The 18,338-nt window shown below is 41.6% G+C and overlaps 1 protein-coding gene across 2 annotated transcripts in view; it reads right to left on the reverse strand.

The window, feature by feature from the left end:
- CDH18 (cadherin 18) overlaps window positions 1–18,338 on the reverse strand; it is a 973,183-nt gene that overhangs the window by 307,877 nt on the left and 646,968 nt on the right. For both annotated transcript variants that reach the window (XM_075062696.1, XM_075062695.1), the window contains one exon: window positions 14,647–15,136. In XM_075062696.1, the coding sequence (XP_074918797.1) occupies window positions 14,647–14,874 (228 nt within the window). In that variant the 5' untranslated portion in view covers window positions 14,875–15,136. The remainder of the gene's footprint in view (window positions 1–14,646; window positions 15,137–18,338) is intronic.

Below are 18,338 nucleotides of genomic sequence, written 5' to 3' on the forward strand. Positions count from 1 at the left end.
TCCTTAAATGTTTATAAAGATGTCAGTAAATCTTGGATCGCCCTATTGCTACTTTAAATCAGTAGAATATATGTACCTATGGTATGATCATGGACATCTACCAAAAGAAGGAGCAAAACATTATAATGCTGAAATAAACCCTTGCATTTCTCATCTCTAACCCAGAGGGCAAGCTTGGCCATTATATTCACCTCCATTCTATTCACTGGCTTGCCTTTATGATATTTAGTTGCTTCTATTATATTCAGCTACAACACAAGAACCCTACAGGTCTGTATCCTGTAAGATATTAGCTGAAGCATAGATTAGCATAAGTGTGGTTAAATAGGCTGTAACCCTTGGCACAGATCAACAGTTACCTTTAGATTTTGGGATCTATGAACAGCTTGCTCAATGGTAAGAGTTAGAATGTTCCAGTAAGCGCTACTGCAAGGAACATGGAAGTAAGAGCCGCAAATCTGCTTAAGCAAGGGGTGACAGTATGATCTTGCAATGAAATGGTAGTTACACATAACAATATGTTAACCTATAGAATAAGTAAACCTCAGTTTTATATTGGTAAAAAGGCTAAATATGGGCATGGAGGACTGAACACTGACCTTGGGTACTTCCAAAAAGTTGTGATTTAAATGTGACTTGCAATCAATCAATCAAATCTTTTATAATGTAGGAAAATGGCCTGCAAGTCTGTTCTTAAAAACAGATAAAAATAATTATATATTTAATTTCTCCTAGTTTTTTACACTTAAAAATTCATGTGTTGTCCACCCTCTTTTGTTTTGTTTTTCTGGATGACTAAAGAAGTAACAGGTTTTGGGACCATAGATACCCTGGATAGAAAACCTGATTGATTAAGAGGGGAAGTGATTTTTATTCAGACTGTTTAAAGAAGTGTGTGTGTAAAACAACTGGAAGAGAGATTTGTTCTTAAAGTTTCACTGCAACAACTCCTTCAATTAAGGGTTGAGATAACTCACAAGCTACCTTTCTGAGTCCTTCAAGGGAGACCTCTAGCAAAGCAGCAAAGACAACATTTACAATTCCTGATACTTCATATGCTTGAAGAACAATAATAGTAAAAATTTCTCATCTTTAGTACATTATAAAGAAGCACAAAAAAGCACAAACCTTTTCAGGTCATTTTTAGGTAATTTTTCTATTTTATTGTGTTTTTCTGCTTTCCTAGTGTCTGAGGCTGCTTAGGAGCTTGTTCTTGCCACCCTTACTCATGACGAACTGGCATCAATTCTGAAGGTGATTGTAGCCTTGTCATTAATCTCATTGGGCATGGGATTCTTATTCTGTGGATAGTCTCATTGATTTCAGTGTGGCTACTCATCGAGTAAGGATCTACTAAAGATAGGTAGACTGAATCAGCCTGCAGTATAAGAGAAAAGTCTTCCCATTATCATAGTTCTGATATAAAATCTGCTGTAAATAGTCAGGCTTTTGCACGCTACATCTAGTTCTTGCATAGTCCTAGTACATGCTACTTGCTACATTTTCTTCCTCATTTTTTTACGTTAGTACTCAACAAATCAACTATTTGATTGTTTGACTATAAGGAAAGAGGGACTCATTACACAAATTGTACTAGTCGTGGAATGTAATTGTAAGCAGAGTCAGGATGAGCTCTACCTTGACATCTGGTGGTGAATTATGGCAAGTGTGGGAAAGAACTTCAGGGGCTGATCTTGTTTGCATAGACACACCCACCACACCTAGCATGAGCACACGGCAGCACAAAATGGTCACCTTGACAGCTGTGAGATCCCCAATTTCTCTGTTATGGGACAGGAGGAATAAAGTGTTGTTACCCTCATTATGTGAATGAGGGACTATGAAACTGTTTTATGACAGAGGGTCTCACCATCAACTGAGTAGCACTTGCTGGACAAGGATTCCAAAACCAAGTGAAGAGAGATGTTGAGGCTAGGTATATGTACCTGAGGGTATGGGCCCCTTTTGAGGGCCTGGAGCACCAATTGCACCTTCTCCTCTCTTCACTGTTGAATAGCAGAGCTAATTTTATTCCATTAGGAGTCTAGCTAGAGGCTGCTGAGCTGAATTCAGTTTGGGCCAATGGTGCAACAGCATTGGGGCTCCCTTACTAAAAGCTGAAATCACTAGAAGAGCTAAAATTACTGAGCTGAGATCACTGAGTGCTGTGTTAACTAATGGGGGAGCCTGAAGATATATTGCTATGTGGCTGGCAGAACGAAGCAGTTTGCAGGACAGTTAGAGCGGCCCACGGAACAAGGATCGGAGAGGAGTGGAGCAGAACAGTGTGGGACGATTGGAGCGGCCCACAGAACAGCGAATGGAGCAGAGTGGAGTAGTTTGCGGGGATGGCTCGAGTAGCTCACGGGACGGCTGGAGGTGTGGAGTGGCTCGTGGAGCAGAGCCATTTGTGGTGAAGGCTACAGAAGAACTCCACGGAGAGATGGTGCAGTCGGCCTCAGTCCACGAAAGGTGCCCCTTAACACCCCGTGTGCCCCCACCATTTCCACCCAGGCTGGGGGGGTAAAACTTTGCAGATAAACTTTTGAAATCTGGGGCGGCACTGACCAGGGACAGAGACTTTTGGGTTGTTGGACTATAGACCCTGAGGGGAAAAGGACACTGCCAAAACTTACTTGGAGGTAGGTCTTTTGCTAATGGTTTGTGTTATGAATCCTGTTTGTGGTGTTTCCCCAACATGATGCCACATTGTTTCCCTCCTTTATTAAAAAGGATTTTGCTACACTCAGACTCCGTGCCTGCAAGAGGGGAAGCATTGCCTCATAGAGGTGCCCAGAGGAGGCGGGGAATGTAATTGTTCCAGGTCACTGGGTGGGGGCTCGAGCCTATTTTGCATTGCATTATTGAAATGGAACCCCTGGATACTGAACCCGGCCCTTGTTTCTGCCAACTCAGAGGGGCAGAAGGGTTACATAATGGAACTCTCTCATGACTTGGAATCTCAAAACATTCATAGGTTATTGGGGAGAAATTAAAACCCAGTAGAAGAGACTGCTTTCACCCTTCTGAATTTGAAACATAGAATTCAGCCACATCTCAGATTTCCTGGAGCATGTTCTCCATGTTACTCATAATGCAGTTCCATGACAAGAAATGGCTATATAAATGAGACTGACAAGTGCATTTTGACTTGACAGAACAGACAAACAAAAGCTGGAACACAGTGAACTTCATTGTTTCCCAAAAGACATTGGGTCAAATTCATACCTGGTGTAACTTCACTGAAGTCAATGTGGAATTCCACAGGGAGGAATTTGTCTTTTTATGTCAGAACAACAACATTCAATCTATTATATCAGTAGAATATTGTTTTTGTCAAAAGGCTTTATCCAGTTTGTTAGCCTCATACTGTAAACTGTCAGACTGCTGCTGTGAGACTATCATTTCAATTAAATGTTTAAATCAATTTTATCAGGATGAACTCATCTTCCTTGAGATTCTTTTTATACTGCTGAGTCTTGTCCTGACTTTTCTTTCTCTGACTTTCTCCTTGTTGTTACTTCTTGCCTTTTCACACCATATCCACACAGGCCAGTATCTGTAGCACAATAACTTTTATAACATTTTCTGCACTAAGTTGAAACATTGATCAAGTCAAGACTTAAGTGCTTAGGGCCACTCATTCCTTAAACTAGTCACTTTCAGTTTAAGGAAGGCCAGATCCAGGCCCTTGTTACCTGCTTTCTGAAAGTAAGAAATATCTCATCAGGAGGATAAAATGAACCACCTTTGTGTGGAACACTAGAGAGATGGTTGAAAATACTATTACTACATAATAAATAAATCTTGAAAATATCAAATATTCTTAGGGGGAAGTAAAACATATATGGGAGATTATAATCTTAAATAAAACTCATGAAGAAATCAGACATATTACATGAAATACTGTAACTGCAATATATATCACACAATCTTTAGAAAGCAGCCACTGGCTTTTAACATGATATATCTCCCCAGGCTGGAGGTCCAAAGGCAAAGCCCAAGGGCCTCAGCCCCAGGCAAGGGGCCTGTAACCTGACCCCGCCACCCATGGCTGAAGTCCTTAGGCTTGGGCCCCGGGCACTAGCAAATCTAAGCCAGCCCTGGTGACACTATTAAAATAGTGACATCATTAAAAAGGGTACATGCACAGTTTTTAATTATAATAAAAAGTTGTCAGAAAATAAGGAATAAAGCTATAGATGTGTTGCCTGAACCTTTTTGAGGTTAATAATGTTGGATTAATGGCCAATTGATCTGACAGTGATGATGTTCTCCCCTCAGAATCAGGCTACATAGGATACACACTATGGAGCTCAATATTTTGTGGGGAGTCTCGGCGTGGATGACAAGGACACTTGCACTGAGAGCAAAATAAAGTCTTAGATACCTTTATGAAAATAACAGATGAAGCAAGAAAAGATCCAAGCCACATAACAAGATAATGATAATACAGGATTGGGGTTATCTGTGTTATCATTCTATGCATAAGCTCTTAGTATTGCATACTCATACCCTTAGTTGAGGACTTGGTGGTAAGAGACAAAAGGACCAGCCCTGACTCTAGTATGCCACATTTGATTTAAGCTCTATATTGTCAGTTTCTCTCCTTACTAACATTAAGGCAAGAAAGTTGTATTTTTCTTGATTTTATCAGGAAAATACGAAATCATTATTGCTATGTGTTAGAACTAATCTCTTCCAGCATCATGTCATCACATTGTCTTTTTCAGGAAGTATGAATGACAAGTATAATATAAAGAGACAAGGTGGTGAGAGCCAAGCTTTCAATCTACACAGAGCTCTTCTTTAGGTCTGTTTAAGCTTAGACTGAAGTTGATCCAATGAAAGGTATTTCCTCAACCACTTTGTCTCTTTAATACAGGGGTCGGCACCCTTTCAGAAGTGGTGTGCCGAGTCTTCATTTATTCACTCTAATTCAAGGTTTCACGTGCCAGTAATACATTTTAAAGTTTTTTAGAAGGTCTCTTTCTATAAGTCTATAATATATAACTAAACTATTGTTGTATGTAAAGTAAATAAGGTTTTTAAAATGTTTAAGAAGCTTCATTAAAATTAAATTAAAATGCAGAGCCCCTTGGACACAGGCCAGGACCCAGGCAGTGTGAGTGTCACTGAAAATCAGTTTGTGTGCCGCCTTTGGCACGCGTGCCATAGGTTACCTACCCCTGCTCTAATATATTGGGGCCAGCCTGGCTACAGCACTGCATACAGGTTTAATATACTGTGTCTTCAGGGAATAAAACTTCGAAGGAATTATCTTGAAAATCCCTCATGATAATGGGGAATCTCTTTCTCTATATGACTAAATTTGCAGTGCAATATTTTACCATGGCAGTGGAAATGCTAAAATTTTCTTAAAAATCTGATCCTCCTCTCATACTATCTATCACTTGAACTCCCTTTAACTGAGAGTCATATCATTCAATTTGGTATGCTTTGCTATACTGTCATCATAAATAGTATGTCAAAGTATTTTACAGTGAACAGTAAGAAGAAAAATAAGAAAAGGCTAAAATACTCCCACTCATTCCTCCACTCCATAAGCAGCTGCTTATGAGGGGGTGTACTCTTAAAAACTCACAGAACCTAAGGTTCACCATCAGAGATATCAGATTCCAACTTTATGGATCCCATGCCTATGTCACTATGCTATTTTTCTTAGCAGCATAACTCACTCAAGGGTCAGATTGTTATTGCCACCCCACCATCACAGTGCATCCTACTTGTGTCTCCAAGGTGACGAATGTTGAGGATGTGAGCTATGATTCTGTTTCCTGTGCAGTGCACTTTTAAACATACCGGGAGTATAAGTACCTGTCTGTCAGAGGCAGGGATGTCCGAGGATCTTATGGACTTCAAGATGAGCTCTGATTTTCCATCACTCTCATCAACTTTTCTATTTGTTGTTTTCCTTGGTCTAACATAAAAGCCAGCTAAACTGAAAGTACATGTTTTTAGGTTTTTTTCCTTTTATGTGTGGAAAATACACCTAGTGTGAATTATTGCAAGCAAAGAGATGATGCAGCAAGCAGTGCCAACTTCTTTGTGGCTCTCTTCTCAGGACTCTCCCATTTTATGAGAGTAGTGCCCAACTCCTTTCCAGGACGTTCTGCATACGTGAGCCCTGCTTTGTCCAGGGCTCAAGACTCAATGGAGAATGTGGAGTTTTGGCTTATCATGTAAAGTGCCCACTCAAAGGTAAGAGTCCTCATGAGCCTTTGACTTATTGAACGCTCATGAAGGATAGAGCATTTTGTCACTATCATCAGGAAAATAGCTCCACATGATGCAATTTCTTTATTGCATGTATATATGCTGGACATCTCACAAGGACAGATATTAGATTAGATATTCTGGTTCTCTTGAAAGTTTTCAGGAACAACCATAATTTTCCTTTTTAATGGAGTGACTGATTCTGCATGTACCAGAAATATATACTCCACAATTGTATATATGACACCCAAGTACCACATTAGCCAAGCAATGTTAATAATAATCTTAATATTAGAGAGAGTCAGGTACAATAGGACCATTTCTCATTCTTATCATAATCCCACTTGGTGAAATGCTGTATTTTGTCATGTTCCATGTTCCTATAAAAACCTTAAGAGTGTTACTAATATAGATACATTTCATACAATTTTCCAGTCTCCTAGCAACATGTTTCTAGGAGAACAGAAATATTACACTTTAAGAACGGGTATGTAACATGTTAAAATTCAGGATCAGCAACACAGGAGCCAGCAGAGTTGCAACTAGGGGAGTTTGAGTGGGAGTTTTGTTGGAGAAGGAGAGAGAGGAGGCAAACCCCTATTCCTTAGGGGCAGTAATTAAGTTTGTGTGTGTGTGTTTTCAGTTTGCAAATCTGGAAGGGAGCAGTGTGCTGAGAGAGAATCAGAAACTTTGATTGCACAGCCCTGATTAGGGGTCCTATAAAGGCAGCCAAGTAGCCAGTCAGCAGCACAAGAGCCAGCAAACAGAGCTGAAAACAGGGGAATTTGAGTGGGTGTTTGTAAGGGGAGTATCCAGAAAGAGCTCTGTTCTTATGAAGTGCTGCCTTATACAGCTGATGGAAGAAAAGATCCAAAGTTTGGAGGTGCAGGTGGAAACTATGGTTGAGTTTCAAAGGTGATTTGGACATGATGGAGGGAAAGCAAGAGGAGTCTAAAGGGAAATGTCAAGACTCGCAGATGGACTGGAGAACAGCGAAGATAGAGTGCTGGGTGAGAAAAGAGGGCAGCAGAAGCAAGTGACTATGAGAACCAGCGACAGGAAAAGACCAGCTAGTGAAGGAGGTTTGCTGAGTTGGAAAATGAAGAAGGGGCACAGCAGACAGTAACAGAAGGTGGGATGGCAAGGAAGAAGCTAAGAGCTGCTATTCCTACAAGAAGAGGGGAAGAGTCAATGGAGAGAGTTTGGAGTTCTGGGAGGATGCAGGATGACTTGCAACCAGAAAGAACAGGAGGAAGTCCGGAGAATCCCACCAACCCCCCAAGAAGAGGAAGGTCTACATGATTGGTGACTTCCTACAAAGAAGAATAGACAGGCCTGTCACCAGAGCTGATCTGGAGAACAGAAGAGTTTGCTGTCTGCTGGGAGCTAAGATATGGAACATGGACCTGAAGATGTAAGGCTGAAGAGGATCCTAATGGGAGCACAAAAGAGTCCACTGATTTTCTTCACCTGGGAAAATATGATACTGATAGATTCTTGCTGGAACACATGAAGAAAGACTGTGCCAGGCTAGGAGAGAAACAAAGAAATGGAGGCTCAGGTGATCTTCAGTAGGATTCTACCTGTTCCTAGAGGAGGAGAATGAAGACACTACAAGATTTTGATGATTCACAGCTGGCTCAGACAGTGGTGCTATGAGTAGGGTTTGGGGATGTTAGACCACTGGGAGGCATTCATGAACAGAGGTCTGTTTTTCATGGGTGGACTCCACTCTTGTAGATAGGGAAACAGACTTCTGGGATAGAGGTTGGCAAAACTGATTAAAAGAGCTTTAAGCTAGGAACTTAGGGGTGATGGTTGGGAGATACTTATGTAATCTTCATGCCTAATTCTAATATTGACCAGGAAGAAAATCAAAATGAAATACAGCAATTGAGAAAGGAAGAGGAATGGGTAGGAGAATGGAGTTTAAGAGGCAAAGATACCAATGAAGCTAACAGTCAGGTAGGCAATACTGGCAGTAGAATGACTGTACCTAATTGGGTGACGAATCTGGGGGAATCCAAACAGAAACAACTAAGTTGTTTGTACACCAATGCAAGTAGCCTGGGTAACAAAATGGAGGAACTAGAACTACTGGTGTAGAAAATGAAACTAGATATTATAGGGATACCAGAATGTAGCAGGGTGGATCCCTGCTCTGGCCCTGAAGGGGTTAAAAACAGCCCAGGGAAGGGGCAGGGGCTGGAGAAAGCAGCCTTTTAGGCTGGGCTGATTGGGGGAAGTGGCAGCAGATGGGGCCACGCCCCAAACTGAGCCACAGGCCCTTATAAAAGGGCAGAGAAGCCAGGAGCCAAAAAAGTCTCTCTGCTTTCAGAGGGAGAAGGGCCTGGCTGCTGCAAGGGACCAGACAAAGTACCTAGGGTGAAGTAGGGCTGGGGAAGGCAGCGGAGCCGGGGAGCTCCTGCCTGGAAAGCCCCAGGCTGCGGCCTAGCAGTAGGCTAAGAGGTACTGGGGTTGCAGGGTGCAACTCAGGGGTAGGCCAAGGCAGCAGGTCCAAACCCCTTTGCCGATGATGAGAGGCTAATACTGCAGTCTGCCCCGGGGCGTGGGGCTAGCTAATGACTGGGCAGTTGCCAAGACCCTGAGGCAAAGTGGGGATAGAGTGGGGGGTTCCCAGGGATGGGAAACCCTAAGGAGAAAGGGGTTACTGCCAGGGGGCAGAACCCCATGTAAAAGGGGCACCGGGGTCCGGGGAGGGACACGGGGCCCATAGCAGGTATGAAGGCAGATCACCGGCCTGCAGAGGGAGCTCCAGGTGCAAATTTGAGCTAATTCCCAGGAGTGACCAGCAGGAGGCGCTGCAGGGGTGAGTCACACCCGGTTACACAGAAACATGATGGAACAGTAGTCATGACTGGAGTACAGATATTGAAGGGTATATGCTGTTTAGGAAAGACAAAAATGAAGGAAAAGATGGTGGAGTAGCATTGCATATTAATAATGAGGTAGACTGCAAAGAAATTGGAAGTGATGGAATGGATAAAACTGTCTGTTTTGGTCAAAGTCGCTTTAGAGACGAAAGCTATCAGAAGTTCCCCCAAGACAGTGCGTTGGGTATGCTACAGGCCCCAATATCTGATTTAGATATGGATAGAGACCTCTAAACTTTTAAATTAAATAAATACTACTGGCAATTGTGTCATAATGGGAGACTTTAACTTCTCAGATGCAGACTGGAAGACAAGTGCTGCTAATAATAGAACGGCCCAGATTTTTCTGGATGTGATGGCTGGTGGATCTCTTCAACCAATAATTCCTGAATGAACAAGAGGTGATGCCATTTTAGATTTGGTATTGGTGAACAGTGAGAACATCACAGAAAAAACGGGTTGCAGGAAACAACCTTGGGTTGAATGATCATGAGCTACTTCAGTTTAAACTAAATGGAAGAATAAAGAAAAATAGATTTGCAACTAGGGTCTTTGATCTCAAAAAGGAAACTTTAAACAATTAATGGGATTAGTTAGGGAAGTTGACTGGACTGAAGAACTAAAGGATCTGAATGTGTAAGAGGCTTGAAATTATTTTAAATCAAAGTTGCAGAAACTATCTGAAGCCTGCATCCCAAGCCGGGTGGTGGTGGGAGAGGGAGGGAATTGTAGCGAAGAGTTGCAGATCACGCTGGATGAGCAAGCATCTCAAATAAGTGATTAAGAGAAAGCGGAAAGCCTACAAGGAATGGAAGGCTAAGCAAGGAAAGCTACCTCTTGGAGGTCAGAAAGCGTGGGGGGGGAAGTGAGAACAGCCAAAGCTAAGCAGAGTTGGGCCCTGCAAAGCAGATTATAACAAATAGTAAAAGGTACTATAGTCATTTACTGTATACTCATTCATAAGCCAAATTTTTTTAGTAAAAAAAGGAAGCACCAGAGAAGGGGGTCGGCTTATGAACAAATATAGAGAAGGAGAGGTGGGACACAGCCCCTCCGCCCAACAGAGGGAGCACAGCCAGCAGAGACAGAAGGGAAGAGGCGGGGCCAGAGTCTCTCCACTTCTGGCTACACTGCTCTCCCCCCAGCCTCTGAAGTAGCTGCAGCTCTGGGGCTGGCAGGCTGCAGCCGTGCTGTTCAGTCCCACCCACCAGAGCAGGCTGTGGCCAGGCTTCCCAGCCTGCTGGAGCAGCTCCAGCCAGGTCGGAGACATCCTCCCCTGGCCCTCCCCAGATAAGGTGGGAAGGGATGGGATGGGGAAAGTGTGGAGGTCCCAGCCTAGGGGTAAGATCACGTGGGGGGTGGTCACAGGGGTTACTCCACTGACTCCCAGCTTCTCCCTCCCAAAAAATTTCCCCACCAGTTGCTCTCCCGGCCTGTCACAATAAGCAGCTGGCGAGCCAGGACACTTTGTTTACTTAGGTTTACCTCCGTGCCTGCGGACGCTCGAGGTAAACAAACCATCTTGACCCACCAGTGGCTTATCCTGATGGCCTGGGAGCCAAAGTTTGCTGACCCCTGAATTATAGGGTTGGCTTACGAATAGTTATAAATATTTTCCATTTTTACTTGTCCATCTTGGGGAGGTCTCCTTATAAATGAATTGGTTTATGATCGAGTATATATGGTAAATAAAAAGCAAGGTAAGAAGACGTGGGACAACTAAACACTGAGGATGGGATGGAGATTAAAGATTATCTAGACATAGGCCAACACTTAAACAAATACTTTGTCTCAGTTTTTAATAAGGGCAATGAAAACCTTAGGAGTAGTGGCAGGATGGCTAATGGAAATAAGAATATGGAAGTAGAAATTACCACATACAATGTCAAAGTCAAAAATCAACATCTTAATGTGACCGAATCAGGACACCCAGATATCTCCATCCAAGAATATTAAAGGAACTGGAATATGAAATTAAAAAAAAAAACAATAGCAAAGATTTTTAATGAATCTGTAAATTAGGGGGTTATATCCTGTGAATGGAGGATTGCTAATATAGTAACTATGTGACAGGGTATACCAGATCCTCTGAGGCTCCCTGCCGGAGGCCTTGTGGCCCTGCCACACCCTGCCCCAAAAAAGGGAAGTTGAGAGGATCTTCCAAGCTGCCTAAAGTGGCTGTGTGGGACACAGCCAATCAAGGCCCAGTTGCCTAGTATAAGAAGAGCTGCAGGGAAAGAGTTCAGTTCCTTGCTGTAGGAACGTGGATGGTTTCTGCCTGACTGATGGAACTACAGAACCCCAGACAGGGCAGCACAGCCAGAAGCTGAGGAGAGTGAGAAGGAGCCATGAGTTGGTTGCTAAGACTCCATTAGGACAAGGCCTTGAGGTAAGGGTGAAGATGCTGTGGAGCTGCGGTAAAGTGGCCCAGGGAATTAGAGAAGCCGTGCAACATTGTTAAAGGGACACAGCAGAGAGCAGCACTCCACACAGTCCATGGGCTGGGATCCAGAGTAGTGGGCGAGCCCAAGTCCACTTTCCCATCTCCAGTAACCACTAGGGGGAAGTGGCTTGGATATCGAGGCACCCCAGATAGTGCAAAATCATGCACTTAGGGAATAACAAGATTTTTTGCTATAAAATGGGGATTTATCCGTAGGAAGTGACAGAGGAGAAAGACCTGAGAGTATTAGTTAATCATAGGGTGACTATGAGCCACCAATGTGATGCGGCTGTGAAAAAGGCTAATGCAATCCTAGGATGCATCAGGCAAAGTATTTCCAGTAGAGATAGGGAAGTGTTAGTACCTTTATAGAAGGTACTGGTGAGACCTCATCTGGAATGCTGTGTGCAGCTCTCGTCTCTCATGTTTAAGAAAGATGAATTCAGAGTGGAACAGGTGCAAAGAGGGATTACTAGGATGATTAGAGGAATGGAAAACCTACCTTAGGAAAGAAGAGCTTAGCTTGTTTAGCCTAAGCAAAAGAAGGCAGAGGGGAGATATTATTGCTCTCTATAAATATGCCAGAAGGATAAATACAAAGCAGGGAGAGGAGTTATTTAAGTTAATTGCCAATATGGACATATGAACCAATGGATATAAACTGGCCATCAGCAAACTTAGGTTTGAAATTAAAGGAAGGTTTCTAACCAGAGGAATGGAAAGCCTTCCAAAGAGGATTAGTGGGGGCAAACAACCTAACTCGCTTCACGATTGTGCTTGATGAGTTTTTGGAGTGGCTGGCATAATGATGCTGCGTGCAACGGCACATAGCCAATCTGCAACTGCTAGTAGCAGATATCCCCAACAGCCGGTGATATGACAGTAGATTGGGAGGGCTCTGACTTACTAAAGACAATTTTTTCCCAGGTGCTCTGCTGGTGTGTCTTGCTTAGTATCTAACTGATTGCCATATTTGGGATTGTGAAAGAATTTTCCCTCAGGTCAGATTGGCAGAGACCCTTTTTCGCCTTTCTCTGCAGCATGGGGCATGTGTCAACTGCAGGTTTAAACTAGTGTAAAGGTTGGATTCTCTGTAACCTGAGGTTTTTAAATCATAGTTGAGGACTTCAATAACTCACCAAGTTATTATGGGTCTATTTTAGGAATGGGTGGGTGAGGTTCTGTGGCCTGTAATTGTGCAGGAGTCAGATTAGATGATTATGTGTAAACTAAAGCCTGTGTGTCTGCGCACATGCTGTACAATACACAGTCAACACAAAAAAATAATCCATCCTCATAATAAGGATGAGCTACCTCACCATTTTGATTGCAGACCTATTCTTGTCCTTAGTGTACATTACAGTGACAATGACTGCAACAATAGAACAGCATTTTACATAATGATTCTCATCTTGTGATGTTATTCCTAAACTGGGCATGAAAAATGTGAAAGGGCATGTATCTAACCTTAACACCAATGAGGCAGAATAGATGACTGGATTAATAATTTACAGCATTGGCAGGTCAGTGACATTGAACAGATGCCTAGAATTACAGAGACACACGCACCCATGCACTCCTTCATAAATCTAGGGTCCTGGTAGGAAAATCTCTTGTCAAATTAAAGGCACATCAAATGAAACCTAGATAATGTAGATGAAATTACTGTAGATATTACAGCAGTTCAGAAACCTATTTCTCAAAATGAAGAGACACTACAATACAAGCAACCACAATTTAAATTCTGTTGATTATTACTGTAGTATTATTTTGGTCTTTACTGTCCAGATTTCCCTTTTTGAATAAAAATAATAATAAATAAAGCTACCTAAGTTAATAATGGTCAATTTCTAAACTAAATTAGAATATCAGAACTACTGCCAAATGTAAAATGGAATATTGATACCTCCCATTTTAAGGAAGTTGCTGTGAAGATAAATTCAGTAACTTCTGTGAGGCACTAAGATACTAAAATGGTTAGCATCAAAGAGAACCCTATGAAGAAAGAAGGAAAAATATTATCCTTATTCGGTGCAGAGTTTGAACTGAGTGCAGCAAATGAGGCATGGGGACACACATTGAATGAGGAAGATGAAAAAAAAAATACTGAATATCTGCCTCATTTCCTGAACACAATCCATCCTGAGCAATGAATGAGGTGGGTGTCCTACGGAAAAACTAAAATGGTTTAATGAAAGGCTGTATAATAATGTGTAGAAGAGAACAGCGTTTAGACAGCCTGTAACTTGGAGGCTCTCAGAAGTCAAGCAATGACACTTTGTAGCCTTCATGTTCTCCTAATGACTTTTTTTTAGCATGGATTATCTCATACAGATATTACATGCTGGGAACCAGTTTTTGATTGGCACCTTCACAGGAGCAAAAGGGTAGTGGGAAAATATAAGGAGCTTTTCCCTGAACTCACTGCATAAAAGCCAAACATAAATATAGTCTTTGCACTCTCCTTGGGCTCCTACCACTCTAATTTTGCACCCTAAATGGACCTGGCAGATATGGTGCCATTACCCCCAGATACATACACGGCCAGCTGTGGAGGGAAGCATATCATATACGCTCTGAGAGAGGAAGAGTCCCAAAGAAACTTGCTCCAGAATGGTGCTTCTTCAAATGGATCTCAAAGTTAGCCTACACCTTGTTGGACAAATCTTGTCCCTAAAGCATTTCTCAGGGAAGATTTGCAACTTGTTCTGAACTAGGCAGCATCTGTGTGTAATGGTATATTGAGCATGTTGCATTTGGGGTAGTACAGAATCTAACTGAGGAGTGTGAACTGCAGCAGTTGCTCCTAATTGTCTTTTTAACATAAAACACTAAGGATGATGCAGTATAGTGAATGTTATAGTTATATGTCATCTTTTTTTACTCATCATGATTATCATCATAAATAAATAGGGATAATGGGCAAATAATTTGTGAATGTCTGTAATATCATTGACTTCTGAGGTGCTTCCAACTTTACAGGAGACATCAACTAGGTTGGCATCTGAAAAAACAATATGTTTCTCTCCTAATGTCCCTGTACCCCTTTACAGAAAATAAATAAGACCTTACCTTTCCCACATACTGGGGATCTGGTCCCAGGTGTTCTTCTAAAACAAAGAACTGGTTCCATACCCATCCACGCTTGGGACGATGGTGCACTTCTGTTTCACCTTCTATGTGTTTGGTTTGATTTCTGGTCACCTTGATGGAGCCATGATGAGCAGCTCCATAACACCTCTGCACAAAACAGAGACAAACTAGGACTGGGCAGATACAAGATGTGCTCATAATTCTCATTGTAGGATAACTTTCCAGTTCAAGGTTTCCTTCTCTCTTTTGTTTTTCTTTTCAGATGTAATCCCTTAATAGGTCCCCAAGAGGGAAGGTGAAGCCTGGTTTAGAAAAACAGTCCAAAATGTTTTTTTTTAGTATGTCCATGGTTTAACTGCCCATTGGGGAAAGGTCACACCGCATTTACATCATGAGGAACTAGTGGAGAAATTTCTGGTATTTGTTCTGAGGTCTTCACAATAGACTGCCACAGCCAACCATTTTATACCTAATAGAAGGGGAAAAAATGAAAACCACTTAAACATCACTAAAAACAGTAATTACAGCCTTTCAATCTCAAAAGGTGATGTACCCACTGCTGTGCTAATTGGTTCTGTCAAAGGGTCCTACATCAATCAATATTTCTTTTCAACCTTTTGTGGAAGTGTTTTCTGATTGTTTTTATGAAAGCACTTAAAAGTTACTATGGCTCTTTAAAAGTGCATAAAATATGTGCAATGTAAGGAATGGATGTCATGGTATCTTTCCTCAATCTGAACCTTAGAGTCCAAAAATGAGGTACTAGCATGAATTCTTCTAAGCTTAATTACCAGCTTAGATCTGATACACTGCCACCAATCAGATCTTTGAGTGTCTGATAAACTCTGGTCTCCCCAAAACCTTCCCTGGGGACCCCAAGATCCAGACTCCCTGGATCCTAATATAAGGAAAGTAAACTCTTTCCCTCACTAGTGCCTCTCCTAGGCTTTCCCTCCCTGGGTTACCCTAGAAGATCACTGGGATTCAACTCCTTGAATCTTAAAACAGAGGCTTCCACCTTTACCCCTCCTCTCTCCCCTCACCCAGAGGCAATACAGATTCAAGCTCAGTGAATCTAAAACTAAGAGGAAATTTATCTTTCCCTTCTCCCCACCAATTCCCTGGTGAGTACAGACTCAATTCCCTTGAGCCTCAACTGGGGAAAAAAATCAAACCGGTTTTAAAAAGCAAAACTTTTAAAAAAAAAGAAAGAAAAAAAAAGTACAAGTTATCTCTGTAATCTAGATGGTAAATATTACAGGGTCTTTCAGCTTATAGACAATAGAGAGAAATACAATTTAAAATACTTTCACCTAACTACACATTAAAACGCTACCAGCCAGATACACACTTGCAAATACAGAAATAATCAAAAGACTATAACCGCCTTTTTACTCAATACTCACTATTCTGAATATATATATAAGAGACTGTAGCAGGGAGATTGGCAAGAAACCTGGTTGCACCTCTAGTCCCCTTCCAGGACTCAGAGAGAACAAAGCAAACCCCAAAACCCACAAACAAAGGCTTCCCTCCATCAAGATTTGAAAGTATCTTGTTTCCTGATTGGTCCTCTGCTCAGGTGTTATTTGTTAACCCTTTCCAGGTGAAAGAGACATTAACCCTTAGCTATCTGTTTATGACAATGGATGACTCAAGGGACTCTGGTAGTATGAGATTGGGGCTTTCACCTACTGGTTCGGGTGACAGCATCGGTCCAAGTTGGTCGTAATCAAAAAACACTGCTACCTGATTGATAGTATTTAGCAGATTATGTGAAATGAATTCTTGGTCTCCATGAACTGTCAACTGGACGGAGGTCCAAAATTATGAAAACCACCATCATGGCTACTGGTGGTGTTTGTTTTTTTTTTTTTTTTTAAAGGCAAAAAAAGAATGAATGTGGAGACTTCTGGTCAGAACTGTGTGACCAAATTATGAACTGATAGTGCCTGTGTTTTACGTCCTATGTGATTGCATAGAGGGTTTCAGTTTCCAGGATTCTCTGGAGCATTCTGGAAATACGTACATAAAACAAATTAAAAAGTGAAATTGTTGGTCTGAAACATCAGAAGGGTTTCAAATATATAAGATAGGCTCTTGTTTCCCAGGAATGAAAGTCCCTTTTCTCCTCCATCTTAAAAAAGGAAAATTAGCCTTGGATAAAAGATCAGTCCTTAAAATGTAATGGTAGGGGGGAAAAATAGAAAATAAAAAGTCCACCCAAATCTTCTCAGGACCCAATGAAAGGCTAATGTTCTCCTTGACAAGGAGTTTGTTCTATTACCAGAATTCTGTAGCAACATATAATCTCTGCAGAGGTCAGACACTGACTATTCCCAGCGTCTGAAATCATATGTACAAACATTCACCACACAGTTAGAATTAAAATTGCCCTCTGATAGAGATGGAGCAAGATTGTAATTAGGTAAATTAGCTATTACTGAATCTATTTTAAAGATGAGATTCCCATCAGTTTTTTGTGTATTCATATGAAAGTTCTGTTTTCTATTGCTCCTCTCCCCTGTCATAATGTTATCAGTAAACATCGCAGATAATTTTACTTGTGTAGTACTGGGTTGCTTCCCCCACCCTTCCCTTTTTGCCAGAAGATGTTTCTGAGTAATTGATATTGAAATATTTTTGAGGTAAAAGAACACAATATTCCTGATAGGAAGAAATACACATCTTTGTTGTTTTGTTTGTTTTTACAGATATAATAAAGCAACTTCTGTGTGGAACATACTGTTTTCCCTCACACCAATGGGAGTGTTTATCTTATGATAACTACACCTCTGCCCTTCTTGCTGTATTGTATAACCATCTAATATGACAGTAGAAGGGAATAGACTAGTAACCTGAACACACACTGACTGAGTCAGAAGAAATCTTTTCTACCTAAATGTCCTGAGAGGGAGGAGGGGAGGATGGAAACTTTAGAAAACAGTAAGACAAGAAATTAGAAACCAGAGGGGACATAGAGGAGCAGAAGTTCACCAATTCTTATGATTTATGGATCTCTTTGTCTTTCTATCCGCACATTTCAAAGAAATATCCCAGCGGAACACTAGCTACTCTTTTTCCGTGTTTGTACTGAGTCCAAATACAGTTAATCAGACGTCATCAGAGCACAGAGCAAATGCCTGCCTAAACTTTTGGCGCTAATTAACAGGTAGAATTACCCACAAGAGAGACGTATTTTCCATTGCAAGCATGTAGTTTAGAAGAGTGGGCAGTTGGATGAGAGTAATAATACAGTATTTTCCACCGAAAATATCTGTATAGATTTTAAAGTTTATCTTGATGCCACTTTCATTCTCTCTCTCTCTCTGAAAGACTCACAGAGGATTTGCTACACTGGATCAAATCACTGGTCTCTTGTACCTCATCTCAGCTCCAGCAGTGCTCAGTGCCATAATGAACAAAAATAGCATTGTCCTGAGTATCATAGCTTTCCTACTCAGATTTGAACCTTAGCGTTCATAAACTGAGAAGCTAACATGAACCCTCTAAGCTTAATTACCAGCTTAGATCTGATATTGCTGCCACCAGACAGGAATCAGTGCCTGTCTCACTCTGGTCTCCCCAAAACCTTCCCGGGGGAACCCCCAAGACTCAGATGCCTTGAGTCTCACAACAAAGGGAAATAACCCACTTCCCTTCCTGCTCTT

Source organism: Chelonoidis abingdonii, chromosome 2 (assembly GCF_003597395.2).
Source record: "Chelonoidis abingdonii isolate Lonesome George chromosome 2, CheloAbing_2.0, whole genome shotgun sequence".
Classification (NCBI taxonomy): domain Eukaryota; kingdom Metazoa; phylum Chordata; order Testudines; family Testudinidae; genus Chelonoidis; species Chelonoidis abingdonii.